Genomic DNA, 25,140 nt, shown 5'->3' with positions numbered 1-25,140 from the left:
ATTGCATATTGTTCAAAACTGGATATTTAATAGGGATCTACAGATAATATATTTCTGTCTGATACAATGAGCAGTAGAAAGTCATTTTCATTTCCTGCTACATAAGATAATATACTAATTTAATAAAATACATAAGATTAATAAAATTCTATACCAATTTAACTAAGCATTTTTTAAATTAAAGATACTAATATATCAATTAGCCCTAATATTCAAGTCACCTTTATTTATTTATATAGCACTTTATACAATACAGATTGTTTCAAAGTAGCTTCACAGTATTAAACAGGAAAATAACAATTAATGACGCAAAGTTATTAAATATGAGGCAAATTCTGCTGTAAAGCAGCTATACTGAAGACAGTAGTGTCGTTATTCAGCTTGAGTCATTTCAATGTGGATTCAAATTAATTCAATAACAGTGTCGATGCTGCAAAATGTATAAATTATTAAATTCAAATCAGCTATAAAGCAACTCTACAGAAGAATTTAATATGCATGATATGCCTCGATAGATTTTTTTTGTATATAAAATGACTTTTTAAAGTTGCAGTTGTATTGATTTAGATTTTTCTACATTTTTAAATTGTTAAATATAAATAAAAAGTGTGCATTTATAAACTTTTTAATTAAAAAAAAAAAAAAAAATTATATATATATATATATATATATATATATATATATATATATATATATATATATATATATATATATATATATATATATATATATATATATATATAAAAATATTTGTGCGCACATACATATATGTATAATTAATTTACATTAATTTCAGAAATTTATTGTTCATTGGTAACAACATGAAAATATATATCAGCATTTTGTATCAGCCAAAATATGATGCACCCTTAGAAAAAGCAACAAAATGCACAAATTACAAATCAAACAGACTTTAACATATCTTTCACACGGGCAGACACAAGCACTTTTGGGTTCTTGACCAGCAGTATTGTCCGAGATAATGATGTGTCAGAGTCACAACCATGTCACACACCAGACAATCTGACACATCATACCATAGCTATGGAAACCAGGTGGAACTTGTGGGTCATTCCAGACCCCATATAGTTCAGTTTGTGTTGAAACATCTGGACTACACTGCATCATGAATCATTCTGAACTTTAAATCTGATTCCTGGGAGAATTAATATAGTGCAAAAGTGCCATAAAATCATAAGAGGAAAAAAAACAATGTAGATTCCTCCATAAATGAATCCATTATGTACAAAAAAAACAAAAACAACTTGATTCAGCATCATCCACCGGCATTAGCAAACTGATCATGAAATTTTCAAGATGCAGCCAATGGAGTCTGTCCAAGCGCCTAAAGGATCTTACATCAGACAGACAGGAATGCAGGAGTATTAGACAGTCTTCAAAAACTCAATTTACCACAGATCAACGGAGCACACTGATGTCAGCCTGCAAGATTTTATCAGATTATAAGGAATCCTTTTTTAAACACAATGTAAATAGACTGTCATCATTCTATAACAGGAAACCCATGAGTTAATTTCTTGGAATGTATACAGTACACGCATCACAAAGATTACAAATAACCTTCCTTAGAATGTTCAGACTGTAATAGAGTGCATGTACTGAAATTTTCAATAGAACTGCAATGACAGACTAATAAATCGAGTTCTGTAATAATCTAATGCCGTTTCAGTGCTCTTTTATTCAGTCAAAAGGCTGGTCTCAAGAGAAAATGGTCAAGTAATCCATTCAAGGGCTTCTGTGTGGAAAGATAATTAATGTTCATAGGTTCTGATTTACAAAAAGCTTGTGTGAATAAAAACATGCAAAAGATTTTGCAAACACCAATGTCCACACTAGTGTATTAATGTAGTCTAGTGAAGATATAAAAAATATATGCATTTCAAATCTGATAAAATACACTCAAAAACATAAATAGGCTACACGCTAATACATGCATATGTTATGCTGTCATATTTAAATGAATGGTTCACCCAAAAATGAAAATTTGCTGAAAACCTTCAGGCATCCAAGATGTTGATGAGTGTCTTCATCAGAAAAGATTTTTAGAAATTTAGCACTACATCACTTGCTCACCAATGGGTCCTCTGCAATGAATGGGTTGCCGTCAGAATGAGAGTTCAAACAACTGATAAAATCATCACAGCATTCTAAATGACTCAAGTACATCAATTAACATCTTGTGAAGCAAAAGGCTGTGTGCCTAACTTCAAATTGTTGCTTCCGGCTAAAATACAAATCTTCTATCCCATAATATTGCATTCTTCAAAAGTCATATCTCCTTATACAGGAAAGTAATATGGACAGATAAAGCACCATTCACAAGTGTCCAAAACAAATCAGATGTAAACAATCCCAGTGGATTTTGATGTGAGAAGACAACAGTGGATGGACTTTTTCACTGAAGGAAGCATTATTATGGATTAGGACAAGTATTTTGGCCAGAAAAGACGGTTTACAAGCTAAAAGTCTTAATGATGCATGTGTTTCATACAAACGTGCAGCTTTTCACTTCACAAGATGTTAACTGACGTACTGGAATCATGTGGATTATTGTGGTGATGTTTCTGACGGCACCCATTCACCGCAGAGGCTCCACTGGTGAGCAAGTGATGCAATGCTAAATTCCTCCAAAATCTGTTCTGATAAAGAAACAAACGTATCTACATCTTGGATGGCCTCAGTGAGAGTATGTTTTTTTTTCATTTTCATTTTTAGGTGAACTACTCTTTCATCACTGGTATTTAGCAAGAACCACAAATGAGCAGCACTCTTAACTTAAACACAATTACCACATGCAAAATTCTCCTTTAAATATAGGTGTGTCCAGTCTATGTGAATGTGCTGCCATTTGTACAATTCTTCATAATAAATCACCCTCAAAACTCCCACGATGCACACAAACAATCTGGTAGATCGAAGTCATTAAAACTGACTCACGGAGTAATTATACCATTCCTGAAACTGTCAACACAACTGTGGTGTGGGTAAAACACGTGAGTGGGTTTGAGACAGAATGATGCTTGCTGGCTTAGCACAGTGTCATTAAATTGATAAAACTAAGATTTGTAAAAAGCTTGCAGGTTGAAGAGTAAATCATACTAACCGCGCAGATGGTAGATCTCTTTTGATGAGGTCTGCCCTCACTCTCTCTCCCACATGCCGATACACCTCCACTAGGGATGTCATAGCTGCTTCTCGTACCTGTGGAGCACAAAACACACTCTTAACCAAGAAACACAACTACAGATTGATCTTATTACAGTCCCGGTCACACAGAAAATTCATTCATTTTCAATGAGAGTTGGTGACATGCAGCATCATGAGTGAGAGCATCCGATTAAATTGCTGTCTATGTGAATGCTGATTTTTACATATGCTATTATTCATAAGTTTGGGGTAATATTTAGAAATGTTTTTGAAAGAAGTCTCTCATGCACACCAAGGCAGATTTTTTCATCAAAAACACAGTAAAAACAGTAATATTGAGAAATGTTATAATAATTTAAATAGCTGTTTTCTATTTTAATACACTGACAAACTGGTATAGTATTTACTTTGGAATTATTTGTGAAACTTACCAGAAATGTCTAAGTGAAAATTTAAATGACAAGTAACATTTTAAATCATGTTAAACTTTTTTTAACATTTTTTTAACATTTTTAAGACTGCAATAGTGCTTTCTTATGAAACACTCAATCTGTTTAATTTGTAACTTTGAAAAATCATTTTAGTGTATATTTTAGTATTTATTCCTGTGATGGCAAAGCAGAATCCTTCAACAGCCATTACTTCAGTCTTCAGTGTCACATGATATTCCATGTTAGCATTGTTGAAAGTTCAAACTAACAGCAATGATTTGAAATAGAAATCTTTTGTAACAGTATAGATGTCTTTACTGTCACTTTTGATCAATTTAATGCATCCTCGCCTTAATCTCTTTCTAAAAAGAGAGAACGATTGGGATTGATCAGCCAATTTTTCTAAAATCATCTCTCTTTTTCTCATTTCTCCCATCTCAGCCTCTAAATCTAATGCTCTTCTCTGTGAGTGACCCATTTGCCCAGCGGGAGCTTGAACTCAGCTGTACATGTCTAGAAACCTAACATTAGTGCGGACTGCCTCCCTCCCACCCTCCCTCCTTCACACATACACACACAAAGGACAGAAACAGAGAGTGCATCCAACTCGCTTTACTTTTTCACATACATTCCGAGCATTACATACATACACAGACACAGATTCATACCTGGGGGTTTTGGTCTCCTGTTAGCGAACAGAGATGTGGAACAAATTTACTCAAACTCAAGGGCTGAGCACCATAACTGAGGGAGCGAGAGAGAGAGAAACAGTTTATAAATTACCATACATGTATATACACACAGTTGGAATCATAAGGTTATTTTGCATTTTAAAAAATACATATTTTGAAAAATGTTCCAGCTGCTGTCAATGAGCATTGAACCCCACTGACTTTCAGAGTATGGACAAAAACAAACAAACCCTGAGACATTTTTTCAAAATAAGTCCAACAGGTTTGAAACAACATAAGGTTGAGTAAAGAATGACAGAATGTTTGGTTTCAGGCTCAACTACCCCGTAATGTAATACAAAACCCAAAGAACTGCAATTTCAAATTTGTTTTGTAATTAAGGCAAACTATATTACACATAACATATTATTATTACAATAACAATGTAGCATAAGGCTTTTTAGATTATGTGACAGCTCTTTTGTGTCAACAGTGAGCAGTAATCTTACTGAGAAACTAGTTTTGTTTGTATACGAGTGTATATGTAGTGCTTCAATGAGAATGTCTGTTAATCTGACCTTCCTGGTATCGATACAGGCAGGTAAGAGGATTACCTCAGTGGGCCGAGTTGGTTTACAATGTGACAGACAAGGAACGTGTATGAGCAAATGTCTGTAGATTACATCTAAATATCAGCGAATTTAGATGTCAAAACAGGTTGCAACCTCTGAGATGCTGAGTTCACTGCTATTGGTGATAAACCCAGGGGATTTGATTGCATCAAAATACTGTGATATGGAAGACCAGTGCCCCCTGTTGGACAAGATTTCCAGGAAAAATGTGGGTTTGTTTACAAAGTGAGAATGTATGGGATTGTATGAAGGACTTACGCATTTAGTGTGGCAACCAAGCACAAGCAGAGTCCCTCTCTACAGCGGAAGTTTTTGTGTTTGAAGGCAGGAAACAGTCTCTCCCAAACATACTACACAGAGACAGAGGAAAAGAAACCGTCAATGTAACTGGTTCATTACATATCCATTACCGCAAAAGCAGAGAGAGAATGAGATAATGAGCTATGAAGGAAATGATGAATCACTGGCAATAGTAACTGGCAAAAGGGATTAAATGTGGTTGTATTCACCCAACAGCTCACACACACACACAAAATCTAAACAGTGGCTTTATGATTTTGTTGTCGGTATGAATGGGTGTGATGATCTGCCCACCCACTGTATAGCTAGCTCACCATGGGTGTTGCCGTCTGCTCCATCAGCTTCAAAATGAGTGCTTGTGCCTGTTCTCGAACCTGATCCTTTGCATCACCCAAACGATCAACTAATGCGGGCACCACTGAGTTGGGGACAAAAAAAAAAAAAAAAAAAGTGAAAGGTTTAAAAACGCATTTTTTTTTTTTTTTTAAAGAAAAGCTCCAGGTTTGCTGTACATGTTTGTACGGCCCACTTATTTTGTAATTATATAAATTTGACTATAATATACTAACGCTACTACAAATAATAAATGGAATAAATATGAAAAATTGCTATTGTAATATTTACATTACCACAGTAATACATTTTTATATATTATGAATGTAATACTGCATTGTAAAAAAAAATACATACAATTTTTCTGTGCAAAGAAAACAAAACAACGACTTTATTCCAAAATTCGTATCCCCTGGTTCAGCGTAGCGCCATTTTGGAGAATATCCGCTGGACGCAAGCAGCGTACGCTCTTCTGTATCAGCCGCGCCACAAGGATACGTCTTCTACGTTTGTTTTACGCTTTGATTTGAATAAAAACAGTGTATCTGTATGGCACGGCACAGATATTCTCCAAAATGGCGCTACGCTGAACCAGAGGAGACGAATTGTTGAATAAAGTCGTTGTTTTGTTTTCTTTGCACAGAAACAGTGTTCTCGTCGCTTCAGTAAATTCAGATTGAACCACCGATGGCAGATGGACTATTCTGACGATGCTTTTCACACTTTTCTGGGCCTCGACAGTGTTATTTACTTGGCAGTCAATGGAACAGTCACAAGCCTCCGGTTTTCATCCAAAATATCTTAAATTGTGTTCCGAAAACAAACGAAGCTTTTACGGGTTTGGAACGACATGGAGGTAAGTGATTAATGACAATTTTCATTTTGGGGTGGAGTAACCTTTTAAGCTTTTATTTTGGCCAAAAACTACAGGAAGATCATAAGTTTCTCATTTGTTGACAAAAGTCAGTTTACAACCACTTCTGTGTGCAAAATTTGGGAAAATCATTGGTGCGTGTTGCATTTTCAAATACATGTTACAAGCAATCCAAACTATGAGCAGAGACGAGATCGTATGGATCTGTCAACCGAGTCGCTCTGAGATGCTGAAAACACTAAATCATGAGCTGCACGCGTGTAAATGAACACAGTGCTGGCTTCAGTCTAAAACATACAGCACATATATTTATTTAGCACGGCCTCTGTGATTTGATGATCGCACTAAGCCATATCGTGATTTCGGTTTTATTTTGACTTACAGTGCAGCCCTATTATAATGTGTACATTTAATACAACATACTTTTTCTATCCCAAAATGCAATATGCAAATATAACCATTTGTAAACCAAACATAAACCACTTTTCCCCCCAAATATATGTTTCTGAGCATCCCAAAGCTTTAACACAGGCTCAACTAATACTGCGAATTGGGGATAAAACTATCTGTTTGGTCGACCAATGACTGCTAGAGGCCCAGAAATGTCATTTTCTACATCGTTGTACACCAGGCAGACTCAAACAGACTCTTTGTGTGAAGTCATCTCATTCCTTTCTCTATACTCCGTTTGTTCCATGTTTTCAGATGAATGAGGTATGATGAGTGAGGGGGGTCATCTGTTATAAACATAACAACCCGTTCCCGTGGTAACAGGAGGAGGCGGGGCTCAAACAGCTGAGAGACAAGCACTGAGCCTGTGGATTGTGTCATATACATGGCAAGTCATCCTGGCATTCCCCTTTCTGCTGATTATGCAATGGAGAAGATCTTTAGCTAATGCTGCCTTACTGAAGCTCTGACTTCAGTGGAACAAGCAACATCACTTACCTGTGCCGATATAACCTCTGAAGCGATCAGTCATCCGATCCACAAATGCGCTGACGATATCGATCCCCAGCAATGCAACCTGACACCAAACAAGAAAGAGACAAATCAGCTGAAAATGTCAAACCACACTCTTCCTCTCTCGCAGGCAAACTGTAGAACAGCATTTTCAAACATTCTGCTTATTCAGTATCTGATACAGTATCATTTACAGAGCTTTGTGTTGATGTGCGCTATGTCTTTAAGAAGGACTATTGTTATTGTGTGAGAGTGGGTGAATGAAAATAAGAGATTGTGAGACGGACTATATTTGAGGATTGCGGTGGGATCGCTGCAGTGTGTTTCTTGGCAGTGCAGGATGGAAGTTCAGATTCCAGAGAAACAATCAAATATTCACTACATCCCAGAAGCTCCAGTTATGACCTATTTTAGGCAAAGCAGCCAGAGAGAGTCCTAAGTAAGGACAACAGAGAGGGTGCACCTGAAAGGCAAAACTGGAAAACACCTGGGTGTTTCATTTTGGAATTTGTTTAAATGTGTTTTAATTGGACAGCGTTCAACTACACACTTAGTAATGAATTCAGCCACACTTTAGGGATTAAACACATTTCTTTAAGTTGATACAATCAGCAAGCATTTCTGATTTCTTCCTTTGTGTGACTTGTAGAGAAAACATGTGCGTGTAAATCAAGTCCATTCTTAGATCATTTCTCATTGAGCATTGAGCATTTAACTCTATATAAAGCATTGTTTCTCGACCTGTTCTTACCTAAAACGGCACCTCTATAACAGATACATTATAATTCAGAATTTTCATTATAAATGTATAGAAAATAGTGATAGCTCTAATATATATATATATATATATATATATAAGACTGTCATGGACTGTGATTAATCACAAATTTAAAATACTAGGATTTACCTGCCCTACTGAAAAAAAACAATAGAACCCTGCCCAAAACACAATAGAAAATGTAATTGTTTTAATGGTTATAATGGGAATTGTATTGGTTTTAATGGAAACTATAATGGTGTCTACTGGTATGTGATGGATTCTATTGGTGGGATGTTAAATCCTATTGGAAAAATACCCAAAACACACTACAAAAAGGAATTTTGTAATGGTTTTACTGGAAAAAGCTAAAGGTTTATAATGGTATTTTAATGGAAACCATTGGAATTTCTGTGATGGTTTCTATTGTTTTTTTTTAGCAGGGCATAAATGTGTTGAAATAAAGAAATGCATGTCAAACTAGTTTAAGGAAACAGAACCTTTCACACTTCCTCCAGGTATGAGACATAATCCTTATTATTCTTGTATCATTATTCTTTTGTTTTTATTCAGCCATTAGCAGTCTTTATACTGGCAATAAAACGTTTACCAAGCCACATCGCTTCAATCCCAGTATACATTTACCCAACTGTTACCAAAAGTATTTCTAAATAAATACAACAAAACATTTCTTGCGACCTTACGTGAAGTATTATGACAAAATGCATTATGAAGAAAAATCAGACTTGTTCTGCAGGTGCTTTAGAGCTATTAGCATCATGCTTCATAAGACAATTTATGAGATTAATAGTGCACTTTTACTCAGAACTCACTTCAAACCACCATCGAGTGTTTGTAATAACTTCCTTTTGCGATCACATGCGGAATTTGGTTGTTTACTGTTGTTAAAATATGCTATTTATAGCCTTTTATATCGCTGCACAAATTAGCATTTCAGATGTACACATTCAACTCTAGAAAATCACATACAAACCATATCTATCGTAATCGTGTGTTTATTATCTTATATAATCTATAGTGGCTGTTGTCATGTTTATTTCTGCTGTGTAAAACCCTTAACATGTATGTTTTGGCTAAAACTCACGTTGTTTGTGATGTTACAACCGCATCTATTTAAATTTTTATTTGTCTATTTGGGCGGCCGTGGTACATTATAAAAGTAGCCCAAAAAACCACAACCCACGGCTCTGTAATTTTTTCCCGCGACTGTATTTTCAAAATAGCCCACTTGTGCTGTTACCCTGGCAACACTGGTTCGCTGTACCCTCATCACACAATGATAGATGACCTTCCGGGCTGTGATGACGGGAAGAAGTTGGGGTCAAATCTTATCAAACGATTAATTTGCATTAAAAAAAATATATTAACGCGTTAAAGTTTTTAGATTGATCGCATGCATTAACGCGTTAAAGTTGACACCCCTAATATATTATATTATATTATAATATATATATATATATATATTTTACCGTTCAATAGTTTGGGGTGGGTAAGATTTTAAACATTTCTTGAAAGCAGTCACCACAACAGCATTTATAATCAAAAATATTTTTTTTTATTTTAATATACTTTAAAATGTAATTAATTATAAATCTCTCTTAATAATCAATATTAAGTAAATTTACAGTGTTGCATATAAGTATATACAATAAAAATAATATTGCTATCAATAAATAAGCATTTAAATATATTTTCATAAAAAATTGCAATTATAATTATGCATTCATTGAAAAATAATTCAAATTATAGAAAAATAATTTCATTATAAACCTATACATTACACTAGTTTGGAAACAGTAATTTTTTTTAATGTTTTTAAATAAATCTCTTACCAAGGCAGCAACAATATGATTTAAAATACATTGAAAAACAGTAATATTGTGAAATATGTACCTTTTCAGGATTCTTTGATTTAAAAAAAAAAAAGAAAAAAGAAAAGAACATTTATTTTAAAAATAAATATTTTGTAATGTTATAGACGTCTTTGCTGTCACTTCGGATCAATTTAATGTGTACTTGCTGAAAATATTACATTATTTATATTAAATAATTTAAAAAATGAAATAAAATAATTATTTACAATAATATTTTAGTGGAGAGATGAAAACGGTATACCAGATCTTCAACCAGTGGGCCAAAGAATTTGACACCCTGCATTTATCAAACCACATACATTTGTAGAAGTCTGCAGCTGTGTCTCCAATCTATGAATCACCCTCATCATTTCTAAAGTCCAACCTCAATGAGTCTGATGTCATAGCCATCCATTAACATCAGTCCCTGAAGACCAGAACTACCAGCTGAAGATGAAACACAGATGAACGTCTAAAGATGCTTTTAAAACATCAATACTCTATCATGTTTCGTTCCGTGCTTCCCATTTCAGTGTCACAGTTTGCAGAAGTAACCATCTTTGCCTCAGCTTTGAAGATTAGGCAGCAGCATGAGCCAGCATAAAAGCTTCTGCTTGCATCCACAGGCCATTTAAACATGACTCGCATGCATCCTCAAACACAAATAGCTTTTCTTAATCAACATAACACAACAAAAAGCATTTGTAAATGGATTACTCATATAAACTGCAGTGGCATGTGCCTTTATATCCCCAGTGTAAGAGAACAATACCCCAAGCGACCCTCCCCCATCCTCACAACACCCCCACCAGCAAATCCACTCTCTCCTAGACACAAATGAATATGTAATGAACGCACATTGATATTAACGTACTATTTGAACACTTTTTTTTAACCTACAAAGATGCTTCTCATAAATACAGTTATATTAGCATTTTTTTCTGTCAGTTTGAAAATGAACGAACAATAACATCAACCTGATGCAATTAGTGATTTACATGCAATGACAGGATTTATGAGAATAAACTGTTGAGTTCGGCTCAAGACTGGCACGCCAGAAAAATGCAGGCATCCTTCACAACATACACTTAATTTAAATAAACACCCCCCAAAGCAGGTCACACGGTATGTACCTTGTAATTGCTGGCGTTGACCCATCCCGTCAGCTCATCTATGGTTTTATCCAGGCGGGATTTGTCCTGATCCACATCCCAGGACCTCTGCGGGTCGTTCAGGTAGTCTATGAGATCCGGGCCGACCTGCAGCCGGCGGGTCACGTCCTTCTGCAAAACCTGCTGGTAAAAATAGTCCATGTTGTCATTATCCTCCATCGGGACGCTTTGTGGTCAGTCCTCCGGTTGCGGCGAAACAATAACAACGACAGAGTGACTGTCAGAGTCGCGTAAACGGCACGAGAAACTGAAATGTGTGCAAAGAGGAAGTCAAATACTGCGTTTAAAGACACTCCGAGGGTGGTTGTGTCTGTTGTTCAGTGCATTAACGATGCAGTAACGGAAAATAAACAACTTTGACAAAGTTTCTCAGAAACAAAATGGTTGATCCCCCGAACAAAAAGTGTATTTCCACTAAATAACTAAGTGGCGCAAAGCGAAGTAAAAGAGATCCGCTGCGAGGCGCGTATAAAAACAGTGGAAATGTATCCGACCGAGTGCAGGCAGTCTCGGCTAACAGTGCTAGCTTATGGTCGAGTATCCTGGGGCCTGCCGCCGGGGCTCTCTTCCCTCCTGGCCTCCATTTCAGAAAAGCCCGCTTCACGCCGCTCGGGTGATGAGTGGATGAGCAGCCGGGACGCGCGCTGCTCTCCTGTTTACACTTAATCCAAAAATAATCGGCACTTTGACAGCTGCCTTCTGAGCTCACGACGCGAGCACGGCTAACGTTACTGGTCCGCCAGTATCCGCAATACTGGAGTGTTGAATAGCAAACGATCCCAAGGAAGAGTGATTGGGCCGAGGCCTTGAGGTCCTTCAACGCCGCACAGATGTCCAGCATGATGCCTGAATGAAAATATGCTCATTGGTACACAATTCATTATTTATCAGAGGCTGTGCAGTGCGACATTATCAGAATAGAGACAAGCCCTGCGTCCCAATGTGCATACTATCCACACTGTCTGCCCTAAATAGTATTGAAAATTACTAATATCACATAGAATTCAGGATGGATAGTATGCACATTGGGACGCAGGCAAGGTGTCTGTTTATTGTATCAGGAGAGACACCATACGTGCTTATTATTATTATTATTATTATTAGTAGTAGTAGTAGTAGTACTACCACTGATCTATAAAATGACATATAGATCAGTGATTTTTATTTTGCTATTATTGTAAAAATATTAATTGTTGTTATTATTATTGTTAACATTACCATTTAGTAAATTATTATTATTATTATTAATGTATCCATAATGTATATTTTTGATGATGATTCTGGTTATTCCAGTATGTTGACATTTTTCCTCATGGTATTATTGACTGAATCAAACTGTTGAAGATTTGAATATATTAAGAAATTATTATTTCTTAATTATAACATGCTTCGTATTATTATAAGTAGTTCATAAATGCACACAGACTTTCAGAGAACCATTTTGTGCACTTAAAAGCACCATGAAGATAAATAAGAAACACGCTTGTTTCCATACAACACAAACTGTATTTTCAATATGTCTCCCCCTAGTGGCATTAAATGTGTCTGTCATACGATTCATATAGGATTCATTCATTATATATATATATATATACACTAAAAATGGCCTTTTACCACAAACCACATTAATAGAATGTACTAAATATAGTGCATACTACATTTTAAACATACATATACATATATACACAGTATTATTAACAATTAATTATTATTACAATATATTAACAGGTTTCAAAATGGTCTAAAAATCCAAAATGCTAAATCATGTATTGTTATAACCCCAAAAATAAACACATTAATCAATCCAGAATGTGACACACTGCTCAGATCTTTTATTTAAAGAAATGTCACATTAACAACCAGAACACAAAGACATTCAGGTAACTTGTTTCATCTTTGTCAAAAAAAATATGGGAGAGAAGGAGGGGAACCGATTAACTGTTACAGAACAATTCTAAACAAACTTCATTTTGCAGACAGGTTTAGCATTGCCTTTTAAAGTGGTTGCATGTTTGAGATAAAGAATACTGGAATCACTGGTGTATGCAAGAAATGACGACGCACTTCTTCACCATCATCATATACAATGGCAAAACCCAACTTAAATAAAGGGAATACAAGAGAAAAAAAATATGAACTACATCGCAGCCCTGAGCATTTCTGTGGCTGTAACCCACCCCTCCTTCCAGTTGCAAAATTAAAGGCACTCACACCGACAAAAAACATTTCCAATGCGTAGATGATCAACTCAGCATCTGTTTTCATCAGCAAGGCTCAACATGATTTTAAATATGCAATGTTATGCATCAAACCATCAAACCAGTTTTATGCACGACTTAGGGACAAACTTACAGGGATGGTTACCTAAAAATGAAATTTTTGTTATCACTCACTTTGTACCAAACCTGTATGACTTTCTTTATTCTATAAAACACAAAAGGAGATTTCAGGCAAAATGAAACTCTTGGTCACCATTCTTCTTCATTGCATCTTGGCCTATACAATGAATGTGAATATGGACTGAGACTAACATTTTTTGTTCCACACATAATGACTAAGAAGTGAAATGAGAAATGAGGCTGAGAAGATAACAGAAGTTTCATTTTTTGCAGAACCATCACTTTAAATCATGATCAGTTGGTTAAGTTTTGATATTTTCACCTTGGCGTATATATACTGTTGACTTTTGTAAATATTATTTACATATTACGCTCATCTGATCTAGTTCAACCAAAAGAACTGAATATTCGGTCATCCTTTACTCATCCTCGTGTTGTTTCAAACCAGTATGACTTTTTTTGTGTAGAATGTTGCGGTCCAAAATATCGACTGGACACAAAAACATTTTTGTCAAAATATTCCACAGATAAAAGTCATACAGGTTTGGAACGGCATGAGGGTGGGAAACTGATAACAGAATTTTAATTTTTGGGTGAACTATGCCTTTAATAAAGTGTAATTGGCAGTAAATATACAGGTAAGGGACACCACGATGAGAATACTTTGAAATATTGAGGAAATGCCTGAATACGGAGTGTCCTTAATCCTGTCACATGCCACAGTTACATGCGCATGGGCTTTCAATATTGCACTGAAACATTGTGAAATTATGATAACCTATTCCTGATGTGCCCCCCTCCCCCAAACCCTTCGCACATGTATATCGTCTAAATTTGAACATTCACATCATTTGTGACGTACTGTAACTCCACACTGGAGTAAAATCCACTTTATCTGGCATGCACAATCTCAGTCCTTCTCTTACCCTCGCTCGCTCAGGTAAATTTTCGTTCTCTCAAAATTAGGGTGAGCACTAACAGAAAAGAAGAACATTTTACTCCAGTTTTAATACGGGTTGATTCATTGTAGTGTTATATTTTGTTTTCTATACTTAAACATTCTCACACACACACGCAAAATCAGACAGAATCGATCAAAGCTTCCTGCTCTCAGGTTCGAGAAAGTCACATGATCAATCGGCGGGAGGCGTATCCTACAAAACTCCAGAGACTTGCATCCTGCTGCTTGTTTTCTGTTCTTTCAATTTGTTCTCGTTGTGAGAGAATGCATTCCTATTGGTTGAGGAAGAGGAGCAGGACGTAAACACTGTGTAGTCATCATAATGGCATCAAAATGCCTCAATGTTGTTTGCGTATCGGTTCTATATTCAGTAGTTCCATAATGCTTTAAGTACTTCCTTCGATTTGCTTACTATATATCCAAATATGAAATATTTTACATGGTAGCTCCTTGATTTTTCTTTTTGTATATCATCCAGTAGGTGGTATCGTATGTACGTAGTATTTGTCAAGTTGCATTGTATTTATTTTGCGCAACTTGTTCAGGTCCATCCTGCTGCCAGGCAACCGCTCAGTGCACAAGCCATGCCTCCCGTAGCCACAACCCCACACAGCGTCTCGTAGTGGTGTGGAGCAGAGGCAGGGCAGAGTTTAGAGGTTGTCTGACAGCTCGACTTTCTATGGGATCTCCCAGAAGCCCCTCCTTTTGTCAGAGTATGACGCAGCAGCGGCAGAGACGCTGACCACCTCCGTGCACTGAAGGAGGAGGTGTGACCGGGGCAAAGTAAGCGTGGACCTTGATCTCAGGGAGGTGAGCCTACAGGAGAAACAACAGCAGAATGAGCCAGAAGGCAGAATATGACATAACTGGATTACGTCATTTTTCTCTACAATCTGAAAATAAATAAATAAATAAATCCTATCGCTTGTCAGGTTTGGTTTAGACTAAAACTCAAGATTAACACAGAAGACTTTAAATGGAAGAATTAAATAGAATAAGTCTATATAGCAATATTATATAGTGAAGCAAAATAAGTCCATTACTAACCAATAATATAAAGATTTTTAATAGTTTTATTTCTACTTTTTGATAGAATAAAACAGGTAAGACTGCTTCAATAAAACAATCTGAATGATAGATTTATTGATTATATGTATATATATATATATATATATATATATATATATATATATATATATATATATATATATATATATATATATATATATATATATATATATATATATATATATATGTGTGTGTGTGTGTGTGTGTGTGTGTGTGTGTGTGTGTACAAACACCCATTATTATAATGGTTAATACAATTTATGTATGCTAGAGTGAAAACAAATCTCCACGTTCTGCCAAAGTGCCAGCAAACCTCAACATTCAACTGGAACATCCTGTTTTCTCAAAAACTGCCCACAGAGAACTTCACAACATCCATGAAAATCTGCAATTTCTAAAACTTTAAATCACAGAACCCAATGCAAAAACACAAAAGAAAATGGTGTCTTCACAAAACCTGGACAGTTGGAGCACTAAACCAAAGTCCCTCTAAGGCAAGTCATTTCACTCAGCGGCCATGTTTGAAACACCTCTCTGGTAGCTATTTCAATCATGTAAGTACAGCTCCTATCACTTTGAACGGGGAAACAAAGTTCTCCAAAACCAAGCTTACGATTAAATTTCATATTTGAAATTACAAATAAAATCTGATGACCGCCGTCACATTAATGTTGTTTCTTATGCTCAAATAGTGGCAAAAAACTTATTTTTAAGGTTAGACCAGCTGATGTGAATGTGCAGTCCTAAGCCCGCATCTCAGAACATTAAATGATTCTATCCGCCTTATTTTTCCCGTAAGAGCAGCGCGGCCATTTGGAAATGTAATGTGTGTGGCTTACAGTCTCATTTGCTTCCATACCCTGTTGATGGAATGACCTATCTCCATCCGGACAGCCAAATCCCTCACAATCTTCAAGAAACAACCGAAAACTCATCTTTTTCATGAGCATCTTACTGCCTCCTCATGAAAAAAAAAAAATTCTATTCCTTCACTTTTTCTGTTCTCTTACTATCCTTATCCCTTCCTGTCCTAGCTTTTACTACTTTGAACGATGACTGAAACTGTATAACAGGTGTTTATTGCCATCTTATGGTAAACCGATTGTTGTATTCCTCAATTGTAAGTCGCTTTGGATAAAAGCATCTGCCAAATGAATAAATGTAAATGTAAAACACTTTAATAAAGAAATATTGCCTGCTTTCCAAGTGTTCAATATATTTATGCAAAGCTGTTTTTCCTAAAATAAGTCTAAAATGTCTCAATTAAAAATCTCAATTTAGAATGAACAGTTAGATACAAAAAATATTGAAGAAATTACATTGTATTTAATTAATTAATGTTTGAGGGGGACAGCTTTTATAGGCAGGCTCTTTATTAAATTGCTACTAACCGATTAACTAGAAAAGTGCAAATACGTATAAAAAACAAAACAAAACAAAAAGTATTTGACGCTGGCCCCGACTGCAAATAACCACAATTGCTATTAACACAAATTTGATTGTAATGCGATCAGTATGAAACTGAAAAAAGTCACATAATTAGCATATTTTCGTAACTGATCATTCCTGGCAAGCGATTAGTGATTAGTTTCCACAGACCCGGATTCGTTTGATGCCCGCGCGGGTGACCTGCTGGCAGTCATAGAGCTCAATGCGTTCCAGACGCTGGCAACTCTTGAGGTGTTCCAGTGTGATGTCTGTGATCAAGGGGCAGTTGTCCAGCTCCACGACCTGCAGGCGCTCCTGACCACACACACTGCTGCTCAGGTGTCTGATTCCATCATCTGTTATCAACTCACAGTGAGACAGGCTCTAGAAAACACACACGTATATGCCGAAGTGAGCAGGCTACAAAGAGTGAGCTTCAGAAAATAAATGGACATGCTTTATAATTCCTTTACAGAAAGCCATAAATTACAAGCATGGAAGCATTACTCCCACACACTCTCTCTCAAACACTCACCAGCGCCTGCAGCCGAGGGCAGTGGATTGAGAGCTGAACCAGAGTGTTATCAGTCACCTGAATGGCACGTACAGACACAGAACATTAATATTAGTATGCTGACTAATCAGGATAAATTGTTGCAAGGAAACAGACACAGCTCAACAGCAGTAAAAAGAAAGCCTAAGAATATTTTGGCTTTATAGTAGAGGTAGATTTTACTGAAAGTTTTTTCACCTTTTCATTGTAATAAATTAAAATATATTTAATGATTAATTAGAATATCAAAAATTCATTTATAAAATAAACAATACGGATAAATTGTTTACATTTTTCATTGTTTCACTGTTTAAATTTTGTTGTAGGCTGCCTTGGTGACAACTTACCCCATATAAATACAATACCTTTAAAAATTCTGGGGTTTCTTTATTAATTTCTTTAAAGAATTTTTATTTTTTTACTTTTATTCAGCAAGGATCATTTAATTGATCAAAGTGAAAGTAAATGTTACAAAAGATTTATTTCAAATAAATCACAATTTCCGAAAAAATATTAATCAGCACAATGTTTTTCAACATTGATATTAGAAATGTTTCTTGAGCAGCAAATCAGCATATTAGAATGATTTCTGATCATGTGACACTGACGACTGGAGAAATGGCTGCTGAAAATCTAGCTTTGCCATCACAGGAATAAATTAAATTTTACTGAAATTTATTCAAATAAATTCAGTCTTTATGAGCATAAGGAACTTTTATCAAAAACATTTTCAAAAATCTTACCAATCCCACACTTTTGAATGATAGTTGATATTTATTTTATATTAATATGTACAATATTATCAGCTATACTAAATGTATAGCACATTACATATGATTTCTTATTATTTATTTGAAGATACTAATAAAAATGACTAAATTCTACCCTTGTCCATGATGACTAGGAACGATACACCAAATAACTACGTAGGAATTTTAAACTCACCAAAATACATTCCTCTAAATCCATCTTCTCCAAATCATGACAATTCTAAAACAGAAGGCACAGTTCGTTTACGAATCCTCTCACATCAGCAATGTCTTCTAACACAAAGCATGCTCTCTAAATCCAATGCGTTTATGTTTTGTTGTTTTGGGGTGTTTGTGTGATTACTCACTCTGGCAAGAACAGTAAAACCAGCATCAGTCACATGTGAGCAGCGAGCAGCCTCCAGGATCCTGAGGAAGACACATGCAATGTGAATGAACGACTCTGTGTGGGTATGTGTGCTTATCTGCGTACAGATGAAGAGAGCTTTACTTGAGCCGTTGGCAGTTGAGGCCGAGGGCAGTCAGAGAAGCGTCTGTGATGTTGCTGCAGCCAGACACACAAACCATCTGCAGTTTGTGACAACCGCGGCACAAACTAACAAAGCCGTCATCTGTGATTTGCTGCAAGATGGATAAAACACCTTAGTTATGTCCAACAAATTTACATTGTGTGCAATATTTAACAACAGCATAGTAATAAAACAAAGTCTTACTGTGCATGATTGCATGTTGATTGTCATGAGCTCAGGACAGTACTTTTGAAGGTGCTTCAGTGCAGTATCATCAAGCTGAAATGGCACATTTAACAATTATGATGTTACATTGTCAATGATTTCCCTCAAAGTGTTTTGTGTAAGCGTGTGCTTGTATAGATGTATGCACCTGTGTGCAGCCTCTCAGAAACAGAGCTCTGAGACTTGTGCAGCCACGGCTGAGAGCCTCGATGCCATCACTCGTGATCTGATCACACCAGGACAGGTTCAGATTTTCCAACATCCGACAGCCCTCACTAGTAGCCAGAAAGAGCCAATAAGAAAATATGAAGCAAACAAAATGTTAAAAAAATTTCTTAAATGGATAGTTCACCCAAAAATAAAAACTACCCCATGATTTACTAATCAGAGTGATATTTAAAACGTCCTGGCTCTTCCGAGCTTTATAATGGCAGTGAGTGGGTGTTATTTTTCAATAGTCCAAAAGAAGTCCAATAAAGTGCATCCATCCATAATAAAAAGTGCCTCACACAGCTCCGGGGGGTGAATAAAGGCCTCCTGCAGTGAACCGGTGTGTTTTTGTAAGAAAAATATCCATATTATGAACTTTATAAACACTAATCACTAACTTCTGCTAAATATTGTACACGTGTTCGCAATAGAATGCCTTTCTGGCAGATGACGTAGGATGTAGCGCAAGTCTCGTGAGAACTAACGTTTGTTTACAGGAGCAAAGGAAGCAAAGTTTCCTTACTTTAGCAAAGAAAAACCAGTCTCCTCTTGGCTTATATCGAAATCCTCTGACATTTTTCTTTACAAATCCTTGTTTTTTTACTTCTAATTCATGACCAGTGTTTTGTTTTGCTTTGCTCTCTCCTCTGCACTTCCATGTTTGTCACTTCTCACCGAAGCTTATGCTAAGCAGACGTCCTCCATCATCCGCCGGAACGTTGTTCTTCAGTGAACGTGCATACGACAGTTAGGAAGTTAGAGATTAGTGTTTATAAAGTTTTTAATATGGATATTTTTCTTACAAAAAAGCACAGATTCGCTACAGGAGACCTTTATTCACCCCTGGAGCCATGCGAGGCAGTTTTTATCATGGATTGATGTGCTTTATTGGACTTCTTCTGGACTATTGAAAAATAACAGCCATTCATTGCCATTATAAAGCTTGGAAGAGTCAGGACATTATTAAATATAACTCCGATTGGATTCGTCTGAAAGAAGAAAGTCATATACACCTAGAATGGCTTGGGGGTGAGAAAAGTATGGGGTAATTTTCATTTTTGGGTGAACTATTCTTTTAAAAACCATTTATGCATGCACTATCCAAAACTAGCAAACACAAAAAACCCAAAATAATGTTATTTAAAAGAAAAAAAGTAAACCTTTAAACCGCTAACCAGTAAAGTAAAAAACACTACTCAAATCAATTAAAAAAAAAGTATTTTGATTGGCTAAAGTTTTTAACTTCTTTATGAGGATCAATAAACCACTAAAATTTGTTTCCAAATCTTTTAAATAATAATAAAATAAATATAAATATTATTTTCTTTTTAAAATGTACTTTCTGAATTTCAAACCATACCATGCACTGTTAAGATGTGGGAATATAAACAGCAATTATCTCAAATGTCTAACAATGAGTTAATAATTGCTCTTAGTCTCTGTTTAAATATTCACTCTCAGAATTTCTTGTATAATCTACTACAACTATGGAAAAGATTCATTAGAAGAAATGTGACAGAGGTGACAGACTCATAATCATTAACAAAGTCAGCCTTCTGACACAATGAAATCAAAACCAGGCTTTGATTTAACACTCCACAGTTAAGTTTTAAAGACTCCATAAAATCAAAATCACAGTTTTGCGTTTTTTAGTCCATGTCTATTAGCTTTGAGGTCATCAAGTGTTTAAAATTGGAGTCTTTAACTCCTGACAAAATAAAGCAATTTTACGCTCATGTCCAATAAACATCATGCTATTTAACATTAATTACACAATCAAAACAAATAACCCAGCCCCAAATTTGCCTCCCTAGACCTTATGACTGGCCCCACCTTAAGGCCTTAAGTGCATGATTGGTGATGGACACGCAGGAGGTGAGATCAAGGTGGCGAAGTTTGGAGCAGAACTTGCTAAGGCTGATGCAGGTGGAGTCTGTGATCTTGGTGCAGCCGTTGAGGTTCAGATGTTCAATGTTGCGACAGTTCTGAGCAAAGGTCCTGCCAAATCAAATGAAACCTCTCAGTTGACAATGTTAAACAGAAAAACTACACAATAAAAACATTGTAAACATGGTGCAAGCAACAACAGCAACAAATAATCCTTACACCATCTCCTAACCAACCGCAATATGACACATTTCCAGCAACAAGACATTTGTCACAGTGAAAGCTAAACTGCTGCATAATCCAATCAGCTATTTGAAAGATATGTGATATATAATATGCAATTATATGGAAAGGGACCAATGATATTCATAATAGGCGGGGCCATTCAAAAGTGCTCTACAAAACACAGCCAGTTACGACAAAAACTGATTTACTGAGATAACTTTAATAACTTAAACCTTTAAGTTTTTCTTTCTTTGCTATTTTATACTTTGATTGGACAATTTCATTAATTGCATGAACCGCGCAATCGTACAGTGCATGTTTTAATTAACAAAAAGTAATGCGGCTCACTTCATGGAGGCATCTCCCACACTGAGGCAGCCCCGAAGACTGAGCTGCCTCAAAAACCCCCCACATCGCTTCGAGATGTTCTCCACGACACGTCCCTAATAGAAAGACAGAGAGAGAGAGCTCAGGCACAGAGGATCAGGGATGACGTTACAGTCTATGGATTCCGTAGAAAAGCCTACTGACCCAGTGTTAATCCCACACACATAACGCCCACAGACAGACAATTTAAAGCACACAGCAACATATTACTGATGAAATACTAAGACATACAAAGCAAAAGCCGATAACACACAAGACTGTATCTGCAATCACAAACCAAATTATTTACTTGACACCTGCTTTTTCACCTCAATATCTGTCTGAAAGTTGAAGAGATCAATCTTCTGCCAGTTACTTCCATCTAATGCAAGAACATTCCACGCCTGTTTATCCACAGAGAAAAGGAGGAAGCATTGTTAGAAAACTATCTTAATTGTTTAGTTAAAATTAAACGAAACTGTCTACAAGCAGTTGAACATACCTTGGATACTTGGGCACACCTACACAATGTAACTACATCCAGGAAAGAGAAAATCCTGAAATAAAAAGAGATTTTTGATTACTTATTTTTGTTTATTATTCAGTTATTTTCCTCTCTACCCACTTCCTGTAATGTTTTTACATTACATACAAAAGCATGTCAGACTAATAAAGCAATTTTAATTTGAAAACTAAAAAAATTCAGATGGACAGACCGATAGATACATATGCAAATTAGACATACAGACAGGACAGAGAACATATAGACAGATTGGATAGACAGACAGAACAACAGAACGATAAATTGATACAGATGCAATTTAGACATGTAGACAGAAGGACAGACAGACAGAACAATAGATAGATAGATACATTCATTCAAGTTAGACAAGCAGACAGAACAAAGAACAACAGAAAGATAGATAGATAGATAGATAGATAGATAGATAGATAGATAGATAGATGATCGATACAGAGACAGACATGCAGATAGATATTCACAAATTTATTACAACGTAATCTGCCATCTATTGCAATAAGAGTCATTAATTCTGATGAGCTCACCTGAGCAGAAGCTCTTTGGGAAGTTTTTTGTTGATTAGGGCCTCATCACTGTTTGAGAACACCTGGACAATATGACATGACACAGATGAATTACATAATAAAGCTCACACAGCACTAGTTATGCTCATGCACAATCAATATGCTCAAAGCTGGTTCAGACACGCCTCGGCCTGGTGCAACTTCACCCATAACACTTGCACAAGAAGGACAAATAGCATCAGCGAGCGTCTTAGATAACACTGCTGCTTTGTGACATCTTCTCAAGCCCTTGCATTCAGGGCACGTCAGCAAGCCAATCAGCTTGATCTAAACTCCAAGAACACCAGCCAACTCTAACGTTAAACGGATTCAGGCGCAGCGCCCGTTGCTGACACGGTCAGCTGGTGCCGTTGTGTTAGGACGGGATTACCCTTGACGAACAAAAGCCTAAACACTGCACGTAAAAATAGAGTCCTGCTCGGTCCAAAACACACACACACACACACACACACACACACACACACACACACACACACACACAGAGAGAGTACCCTTGCAGACACGCACGCACGCAGTCACTCACGCGCGAGCGCGCGCCCACCAACACAAACAGACGCTTAAACACACTGTCATCGCTCAGACAGCCTGCCACCGCCCGTTTTCATTTCCTCGAGCAAAATATCACAGTTCGCTCGATATGAGTTACCTCAAATCTGCCCTTGGTGATGCCGTTCATGTCTGTTGCAGTGTCAATAATAAAGACAGTCCTCGGCAAGCGCTGCGCACAGCGACGTTTGCGCGTTTTGTCAACGCTGGCGATCAAACTATCGTGAGACAGACGCGCAGCTGTAACGTGTGGCCTTCTAGCCGTTCGTGTCTGCGCTGGTAACCGGAGAAATCCCGGGCTGGCCGCCGTCCGTGAACCATCACACAGCCAAAATAACAATAATAACATGGACGGAGCAGACTGCTGCTCTAACCTCACTTCCGCCTCCCGAGCTGCCTCTCTGACTACATTTCCGCTTGAGCGCAAATTCCTGCCTGAAGTGAGTGCTGCTTAATCTTTAAACGACGCCAATAAAATTCCAGAGGTGTCTGACAAATAAACTTAAAGAATAAACCTTTTTATTAGCACTGGAGTTGAGAACGCGCTCGTGCGCTCCAGGGGTTCTAGAGAGTGGCTGTCGTGACGTCACGTTTGCGGGAAAAACACGCGTGGTGGGTTTGTTTTGGTAATGATGTATGAGGTTGCATAGGTGTGTCGTGGTTAACACACAAATGGAAGTGTAGGGAAATGAAAAATAACACTTTATTCATACAGAATTAAATGTCACCGACTATATTTTGGCACAATGCCTCAATGTTAGCAGAGCAGATATGCTTATGTGAAAATATGGACACTGTGTCATAATTGTATTCACTTTAGTTTCGAAGCATCTAACCAACACAGACAAGAAAACAATTCCACATTTAACTATATTTACGTATTTTTATTTCAATTAAATGTCCTTGTTTTGAAAGGCTGTATTAACATCAGATGTTAAACTGTAACCATTATCCTGAAACCAATTTGCTGAGACTGTGAAATACAGCTTTATTGTTGATTGATAGTTGAATAGTCATAAAATGATTGCTGTCCGTTTACACAAGTTTGTCTGTCTTCAGCAATGTAATGATGACATGCAAAAAAAAAAATTTACTATGTACTTTGGAAGTCTAAATTAAATAGAAAAGCAGTTTATTATTAGGCTATATCTGGGAAATGCAACTAAATTCAGTAATACTTCAGTAAGGAACAAAATCTCTCTTAAAGTTTATTTATTTATTTATTTATTTTACAGCCCTGAAAAATCAGACTTCATGACAAAAATCATGTTATAAAATGGTCATTTCTGTATATGCATAGCCACTAAATGTGTTTTTGCACTGCAGTATTCTGGTCAACAGCAGAGGGCGAAAGAGAGCCGCATTGCAGGTGACTTGATCTTTCGTGATTTTTAGTCTGTGAATGGCGCTTGAATATTTTCCCAGTTAGTCTTTATTCAGCTATCACAACATGACGCGTTTAGTAGGACTGTTTAAGGTACTTCCCAGCAAGAGATGCAGTTTGTGTAGATATGGTCGTGCTAAAAACTGGTTATTTATGCATCAGTTTGAGGCTGGAAGAGGTTACAGAACTAAGGAGCTTGGCCTTTAAAAAAGAAGAAAGGAGGAACTTTAACATCTCTCTAACTAGGAGTGACATCCAACAAAAATCACTCCAAGAGCAAGATTCCAGAAGGTTCCAAAGAACCCCAGAGTAATATCAGCATCTACAGGCCTCTCTTGCATTGGCTAAAGCTGTCCAGGAGTCCACCATCAGGGACTGAACAAGAATGGT

At 36.6% G+C, this 25,140-nt stretch overlaps 2 protein-coding genes across 2 annotated transcripts in view; both read right to left on the bottom strand.

Moving 5' to 3' along the window:
• clasp2 (cytoplasmic linker associated protein 2) overlaps window positions 1–12,003 on the bottom strand; it is a 48,128-nt gene extending 36,125 nt beyond the window's left edge. The window contains 6 exon segments of the mRNA XM_058752754.1: window positions 3,125–3,222; window positions 4,268–4,343; window positions 5,161–5,252; window positions 5,517–5,620; window positions 7,358–7,436; window positions 11,137–12,003. Of these exon segments, the coding sequence (XP_058608737.1) occupies window positions 3,125–3,222; window positions 4,268–4,343; window positions 5,161–5,252; window positions 5,517–5,620; window positions 7,358–7,436; window positions 11,137–11,334 (647 nt within the window). The 5' untranslated portion in view covers window positions 11,335–12,003.
• A 982-nt stretch (window positions 12,004–12,985) lies between these two features.
• On the bottom strand, window positions 12,986–23,846 carry fbxl2 (F-box and leucine-rich repeat protein 2). Its single transcript, XM_058753065.1, has 14 exons — window positions 23,467–23,846; window positions 22,782–22,843; window positions 22,219–22,273; window positions 22,046–22,120; window positions 21,699–21,793; window positions 21,072–21,236; window positions 19,177–19,303; window positions 19,008–19,082; window positions 18,785–18,915; window positions 18,642–18,702; window positions 18,470–18,514; window positions 17,507–17,563; window positions 17,143–17,355; window positions 12,986–15,291 (listed from the first exon to the last, which is right to left on the bottom strand). The coding sequence occupies exons 1-14, from the start codon at window positions 23,713–23,715 to the stop codon at window positions 15,184–15,186; spliced, it is 1,518 nt and encodes a 505-aa protein (XP_058609048.1). The 5' UTR covers window positions 23,716–23,846; the 3' UTR covers window positions 12,986–15,183.
• Window positions 23,847–25,140: the final 1,294 nt, after the last annotated feature.

Source organism: Onychostoma macrolepis, chromosome 19, assembly GCF_012432095.1.
Source record: "Onychostoma macrolepis isolate SWU-2019 chromosome 19, ASM1243209v1, whole genome shotgun sequence".
NCBI classification, from domain to species: domain Eukaryota; kingdom Metazoa; phylum Chordata; class Actinopteri; order Cypriniformes; family Cyprinidae; genus Onychostoma; species Onychostoma macrolepis.
This window is presented reverse-complemented; position numbering and strand designations above follow the sequence as displayed.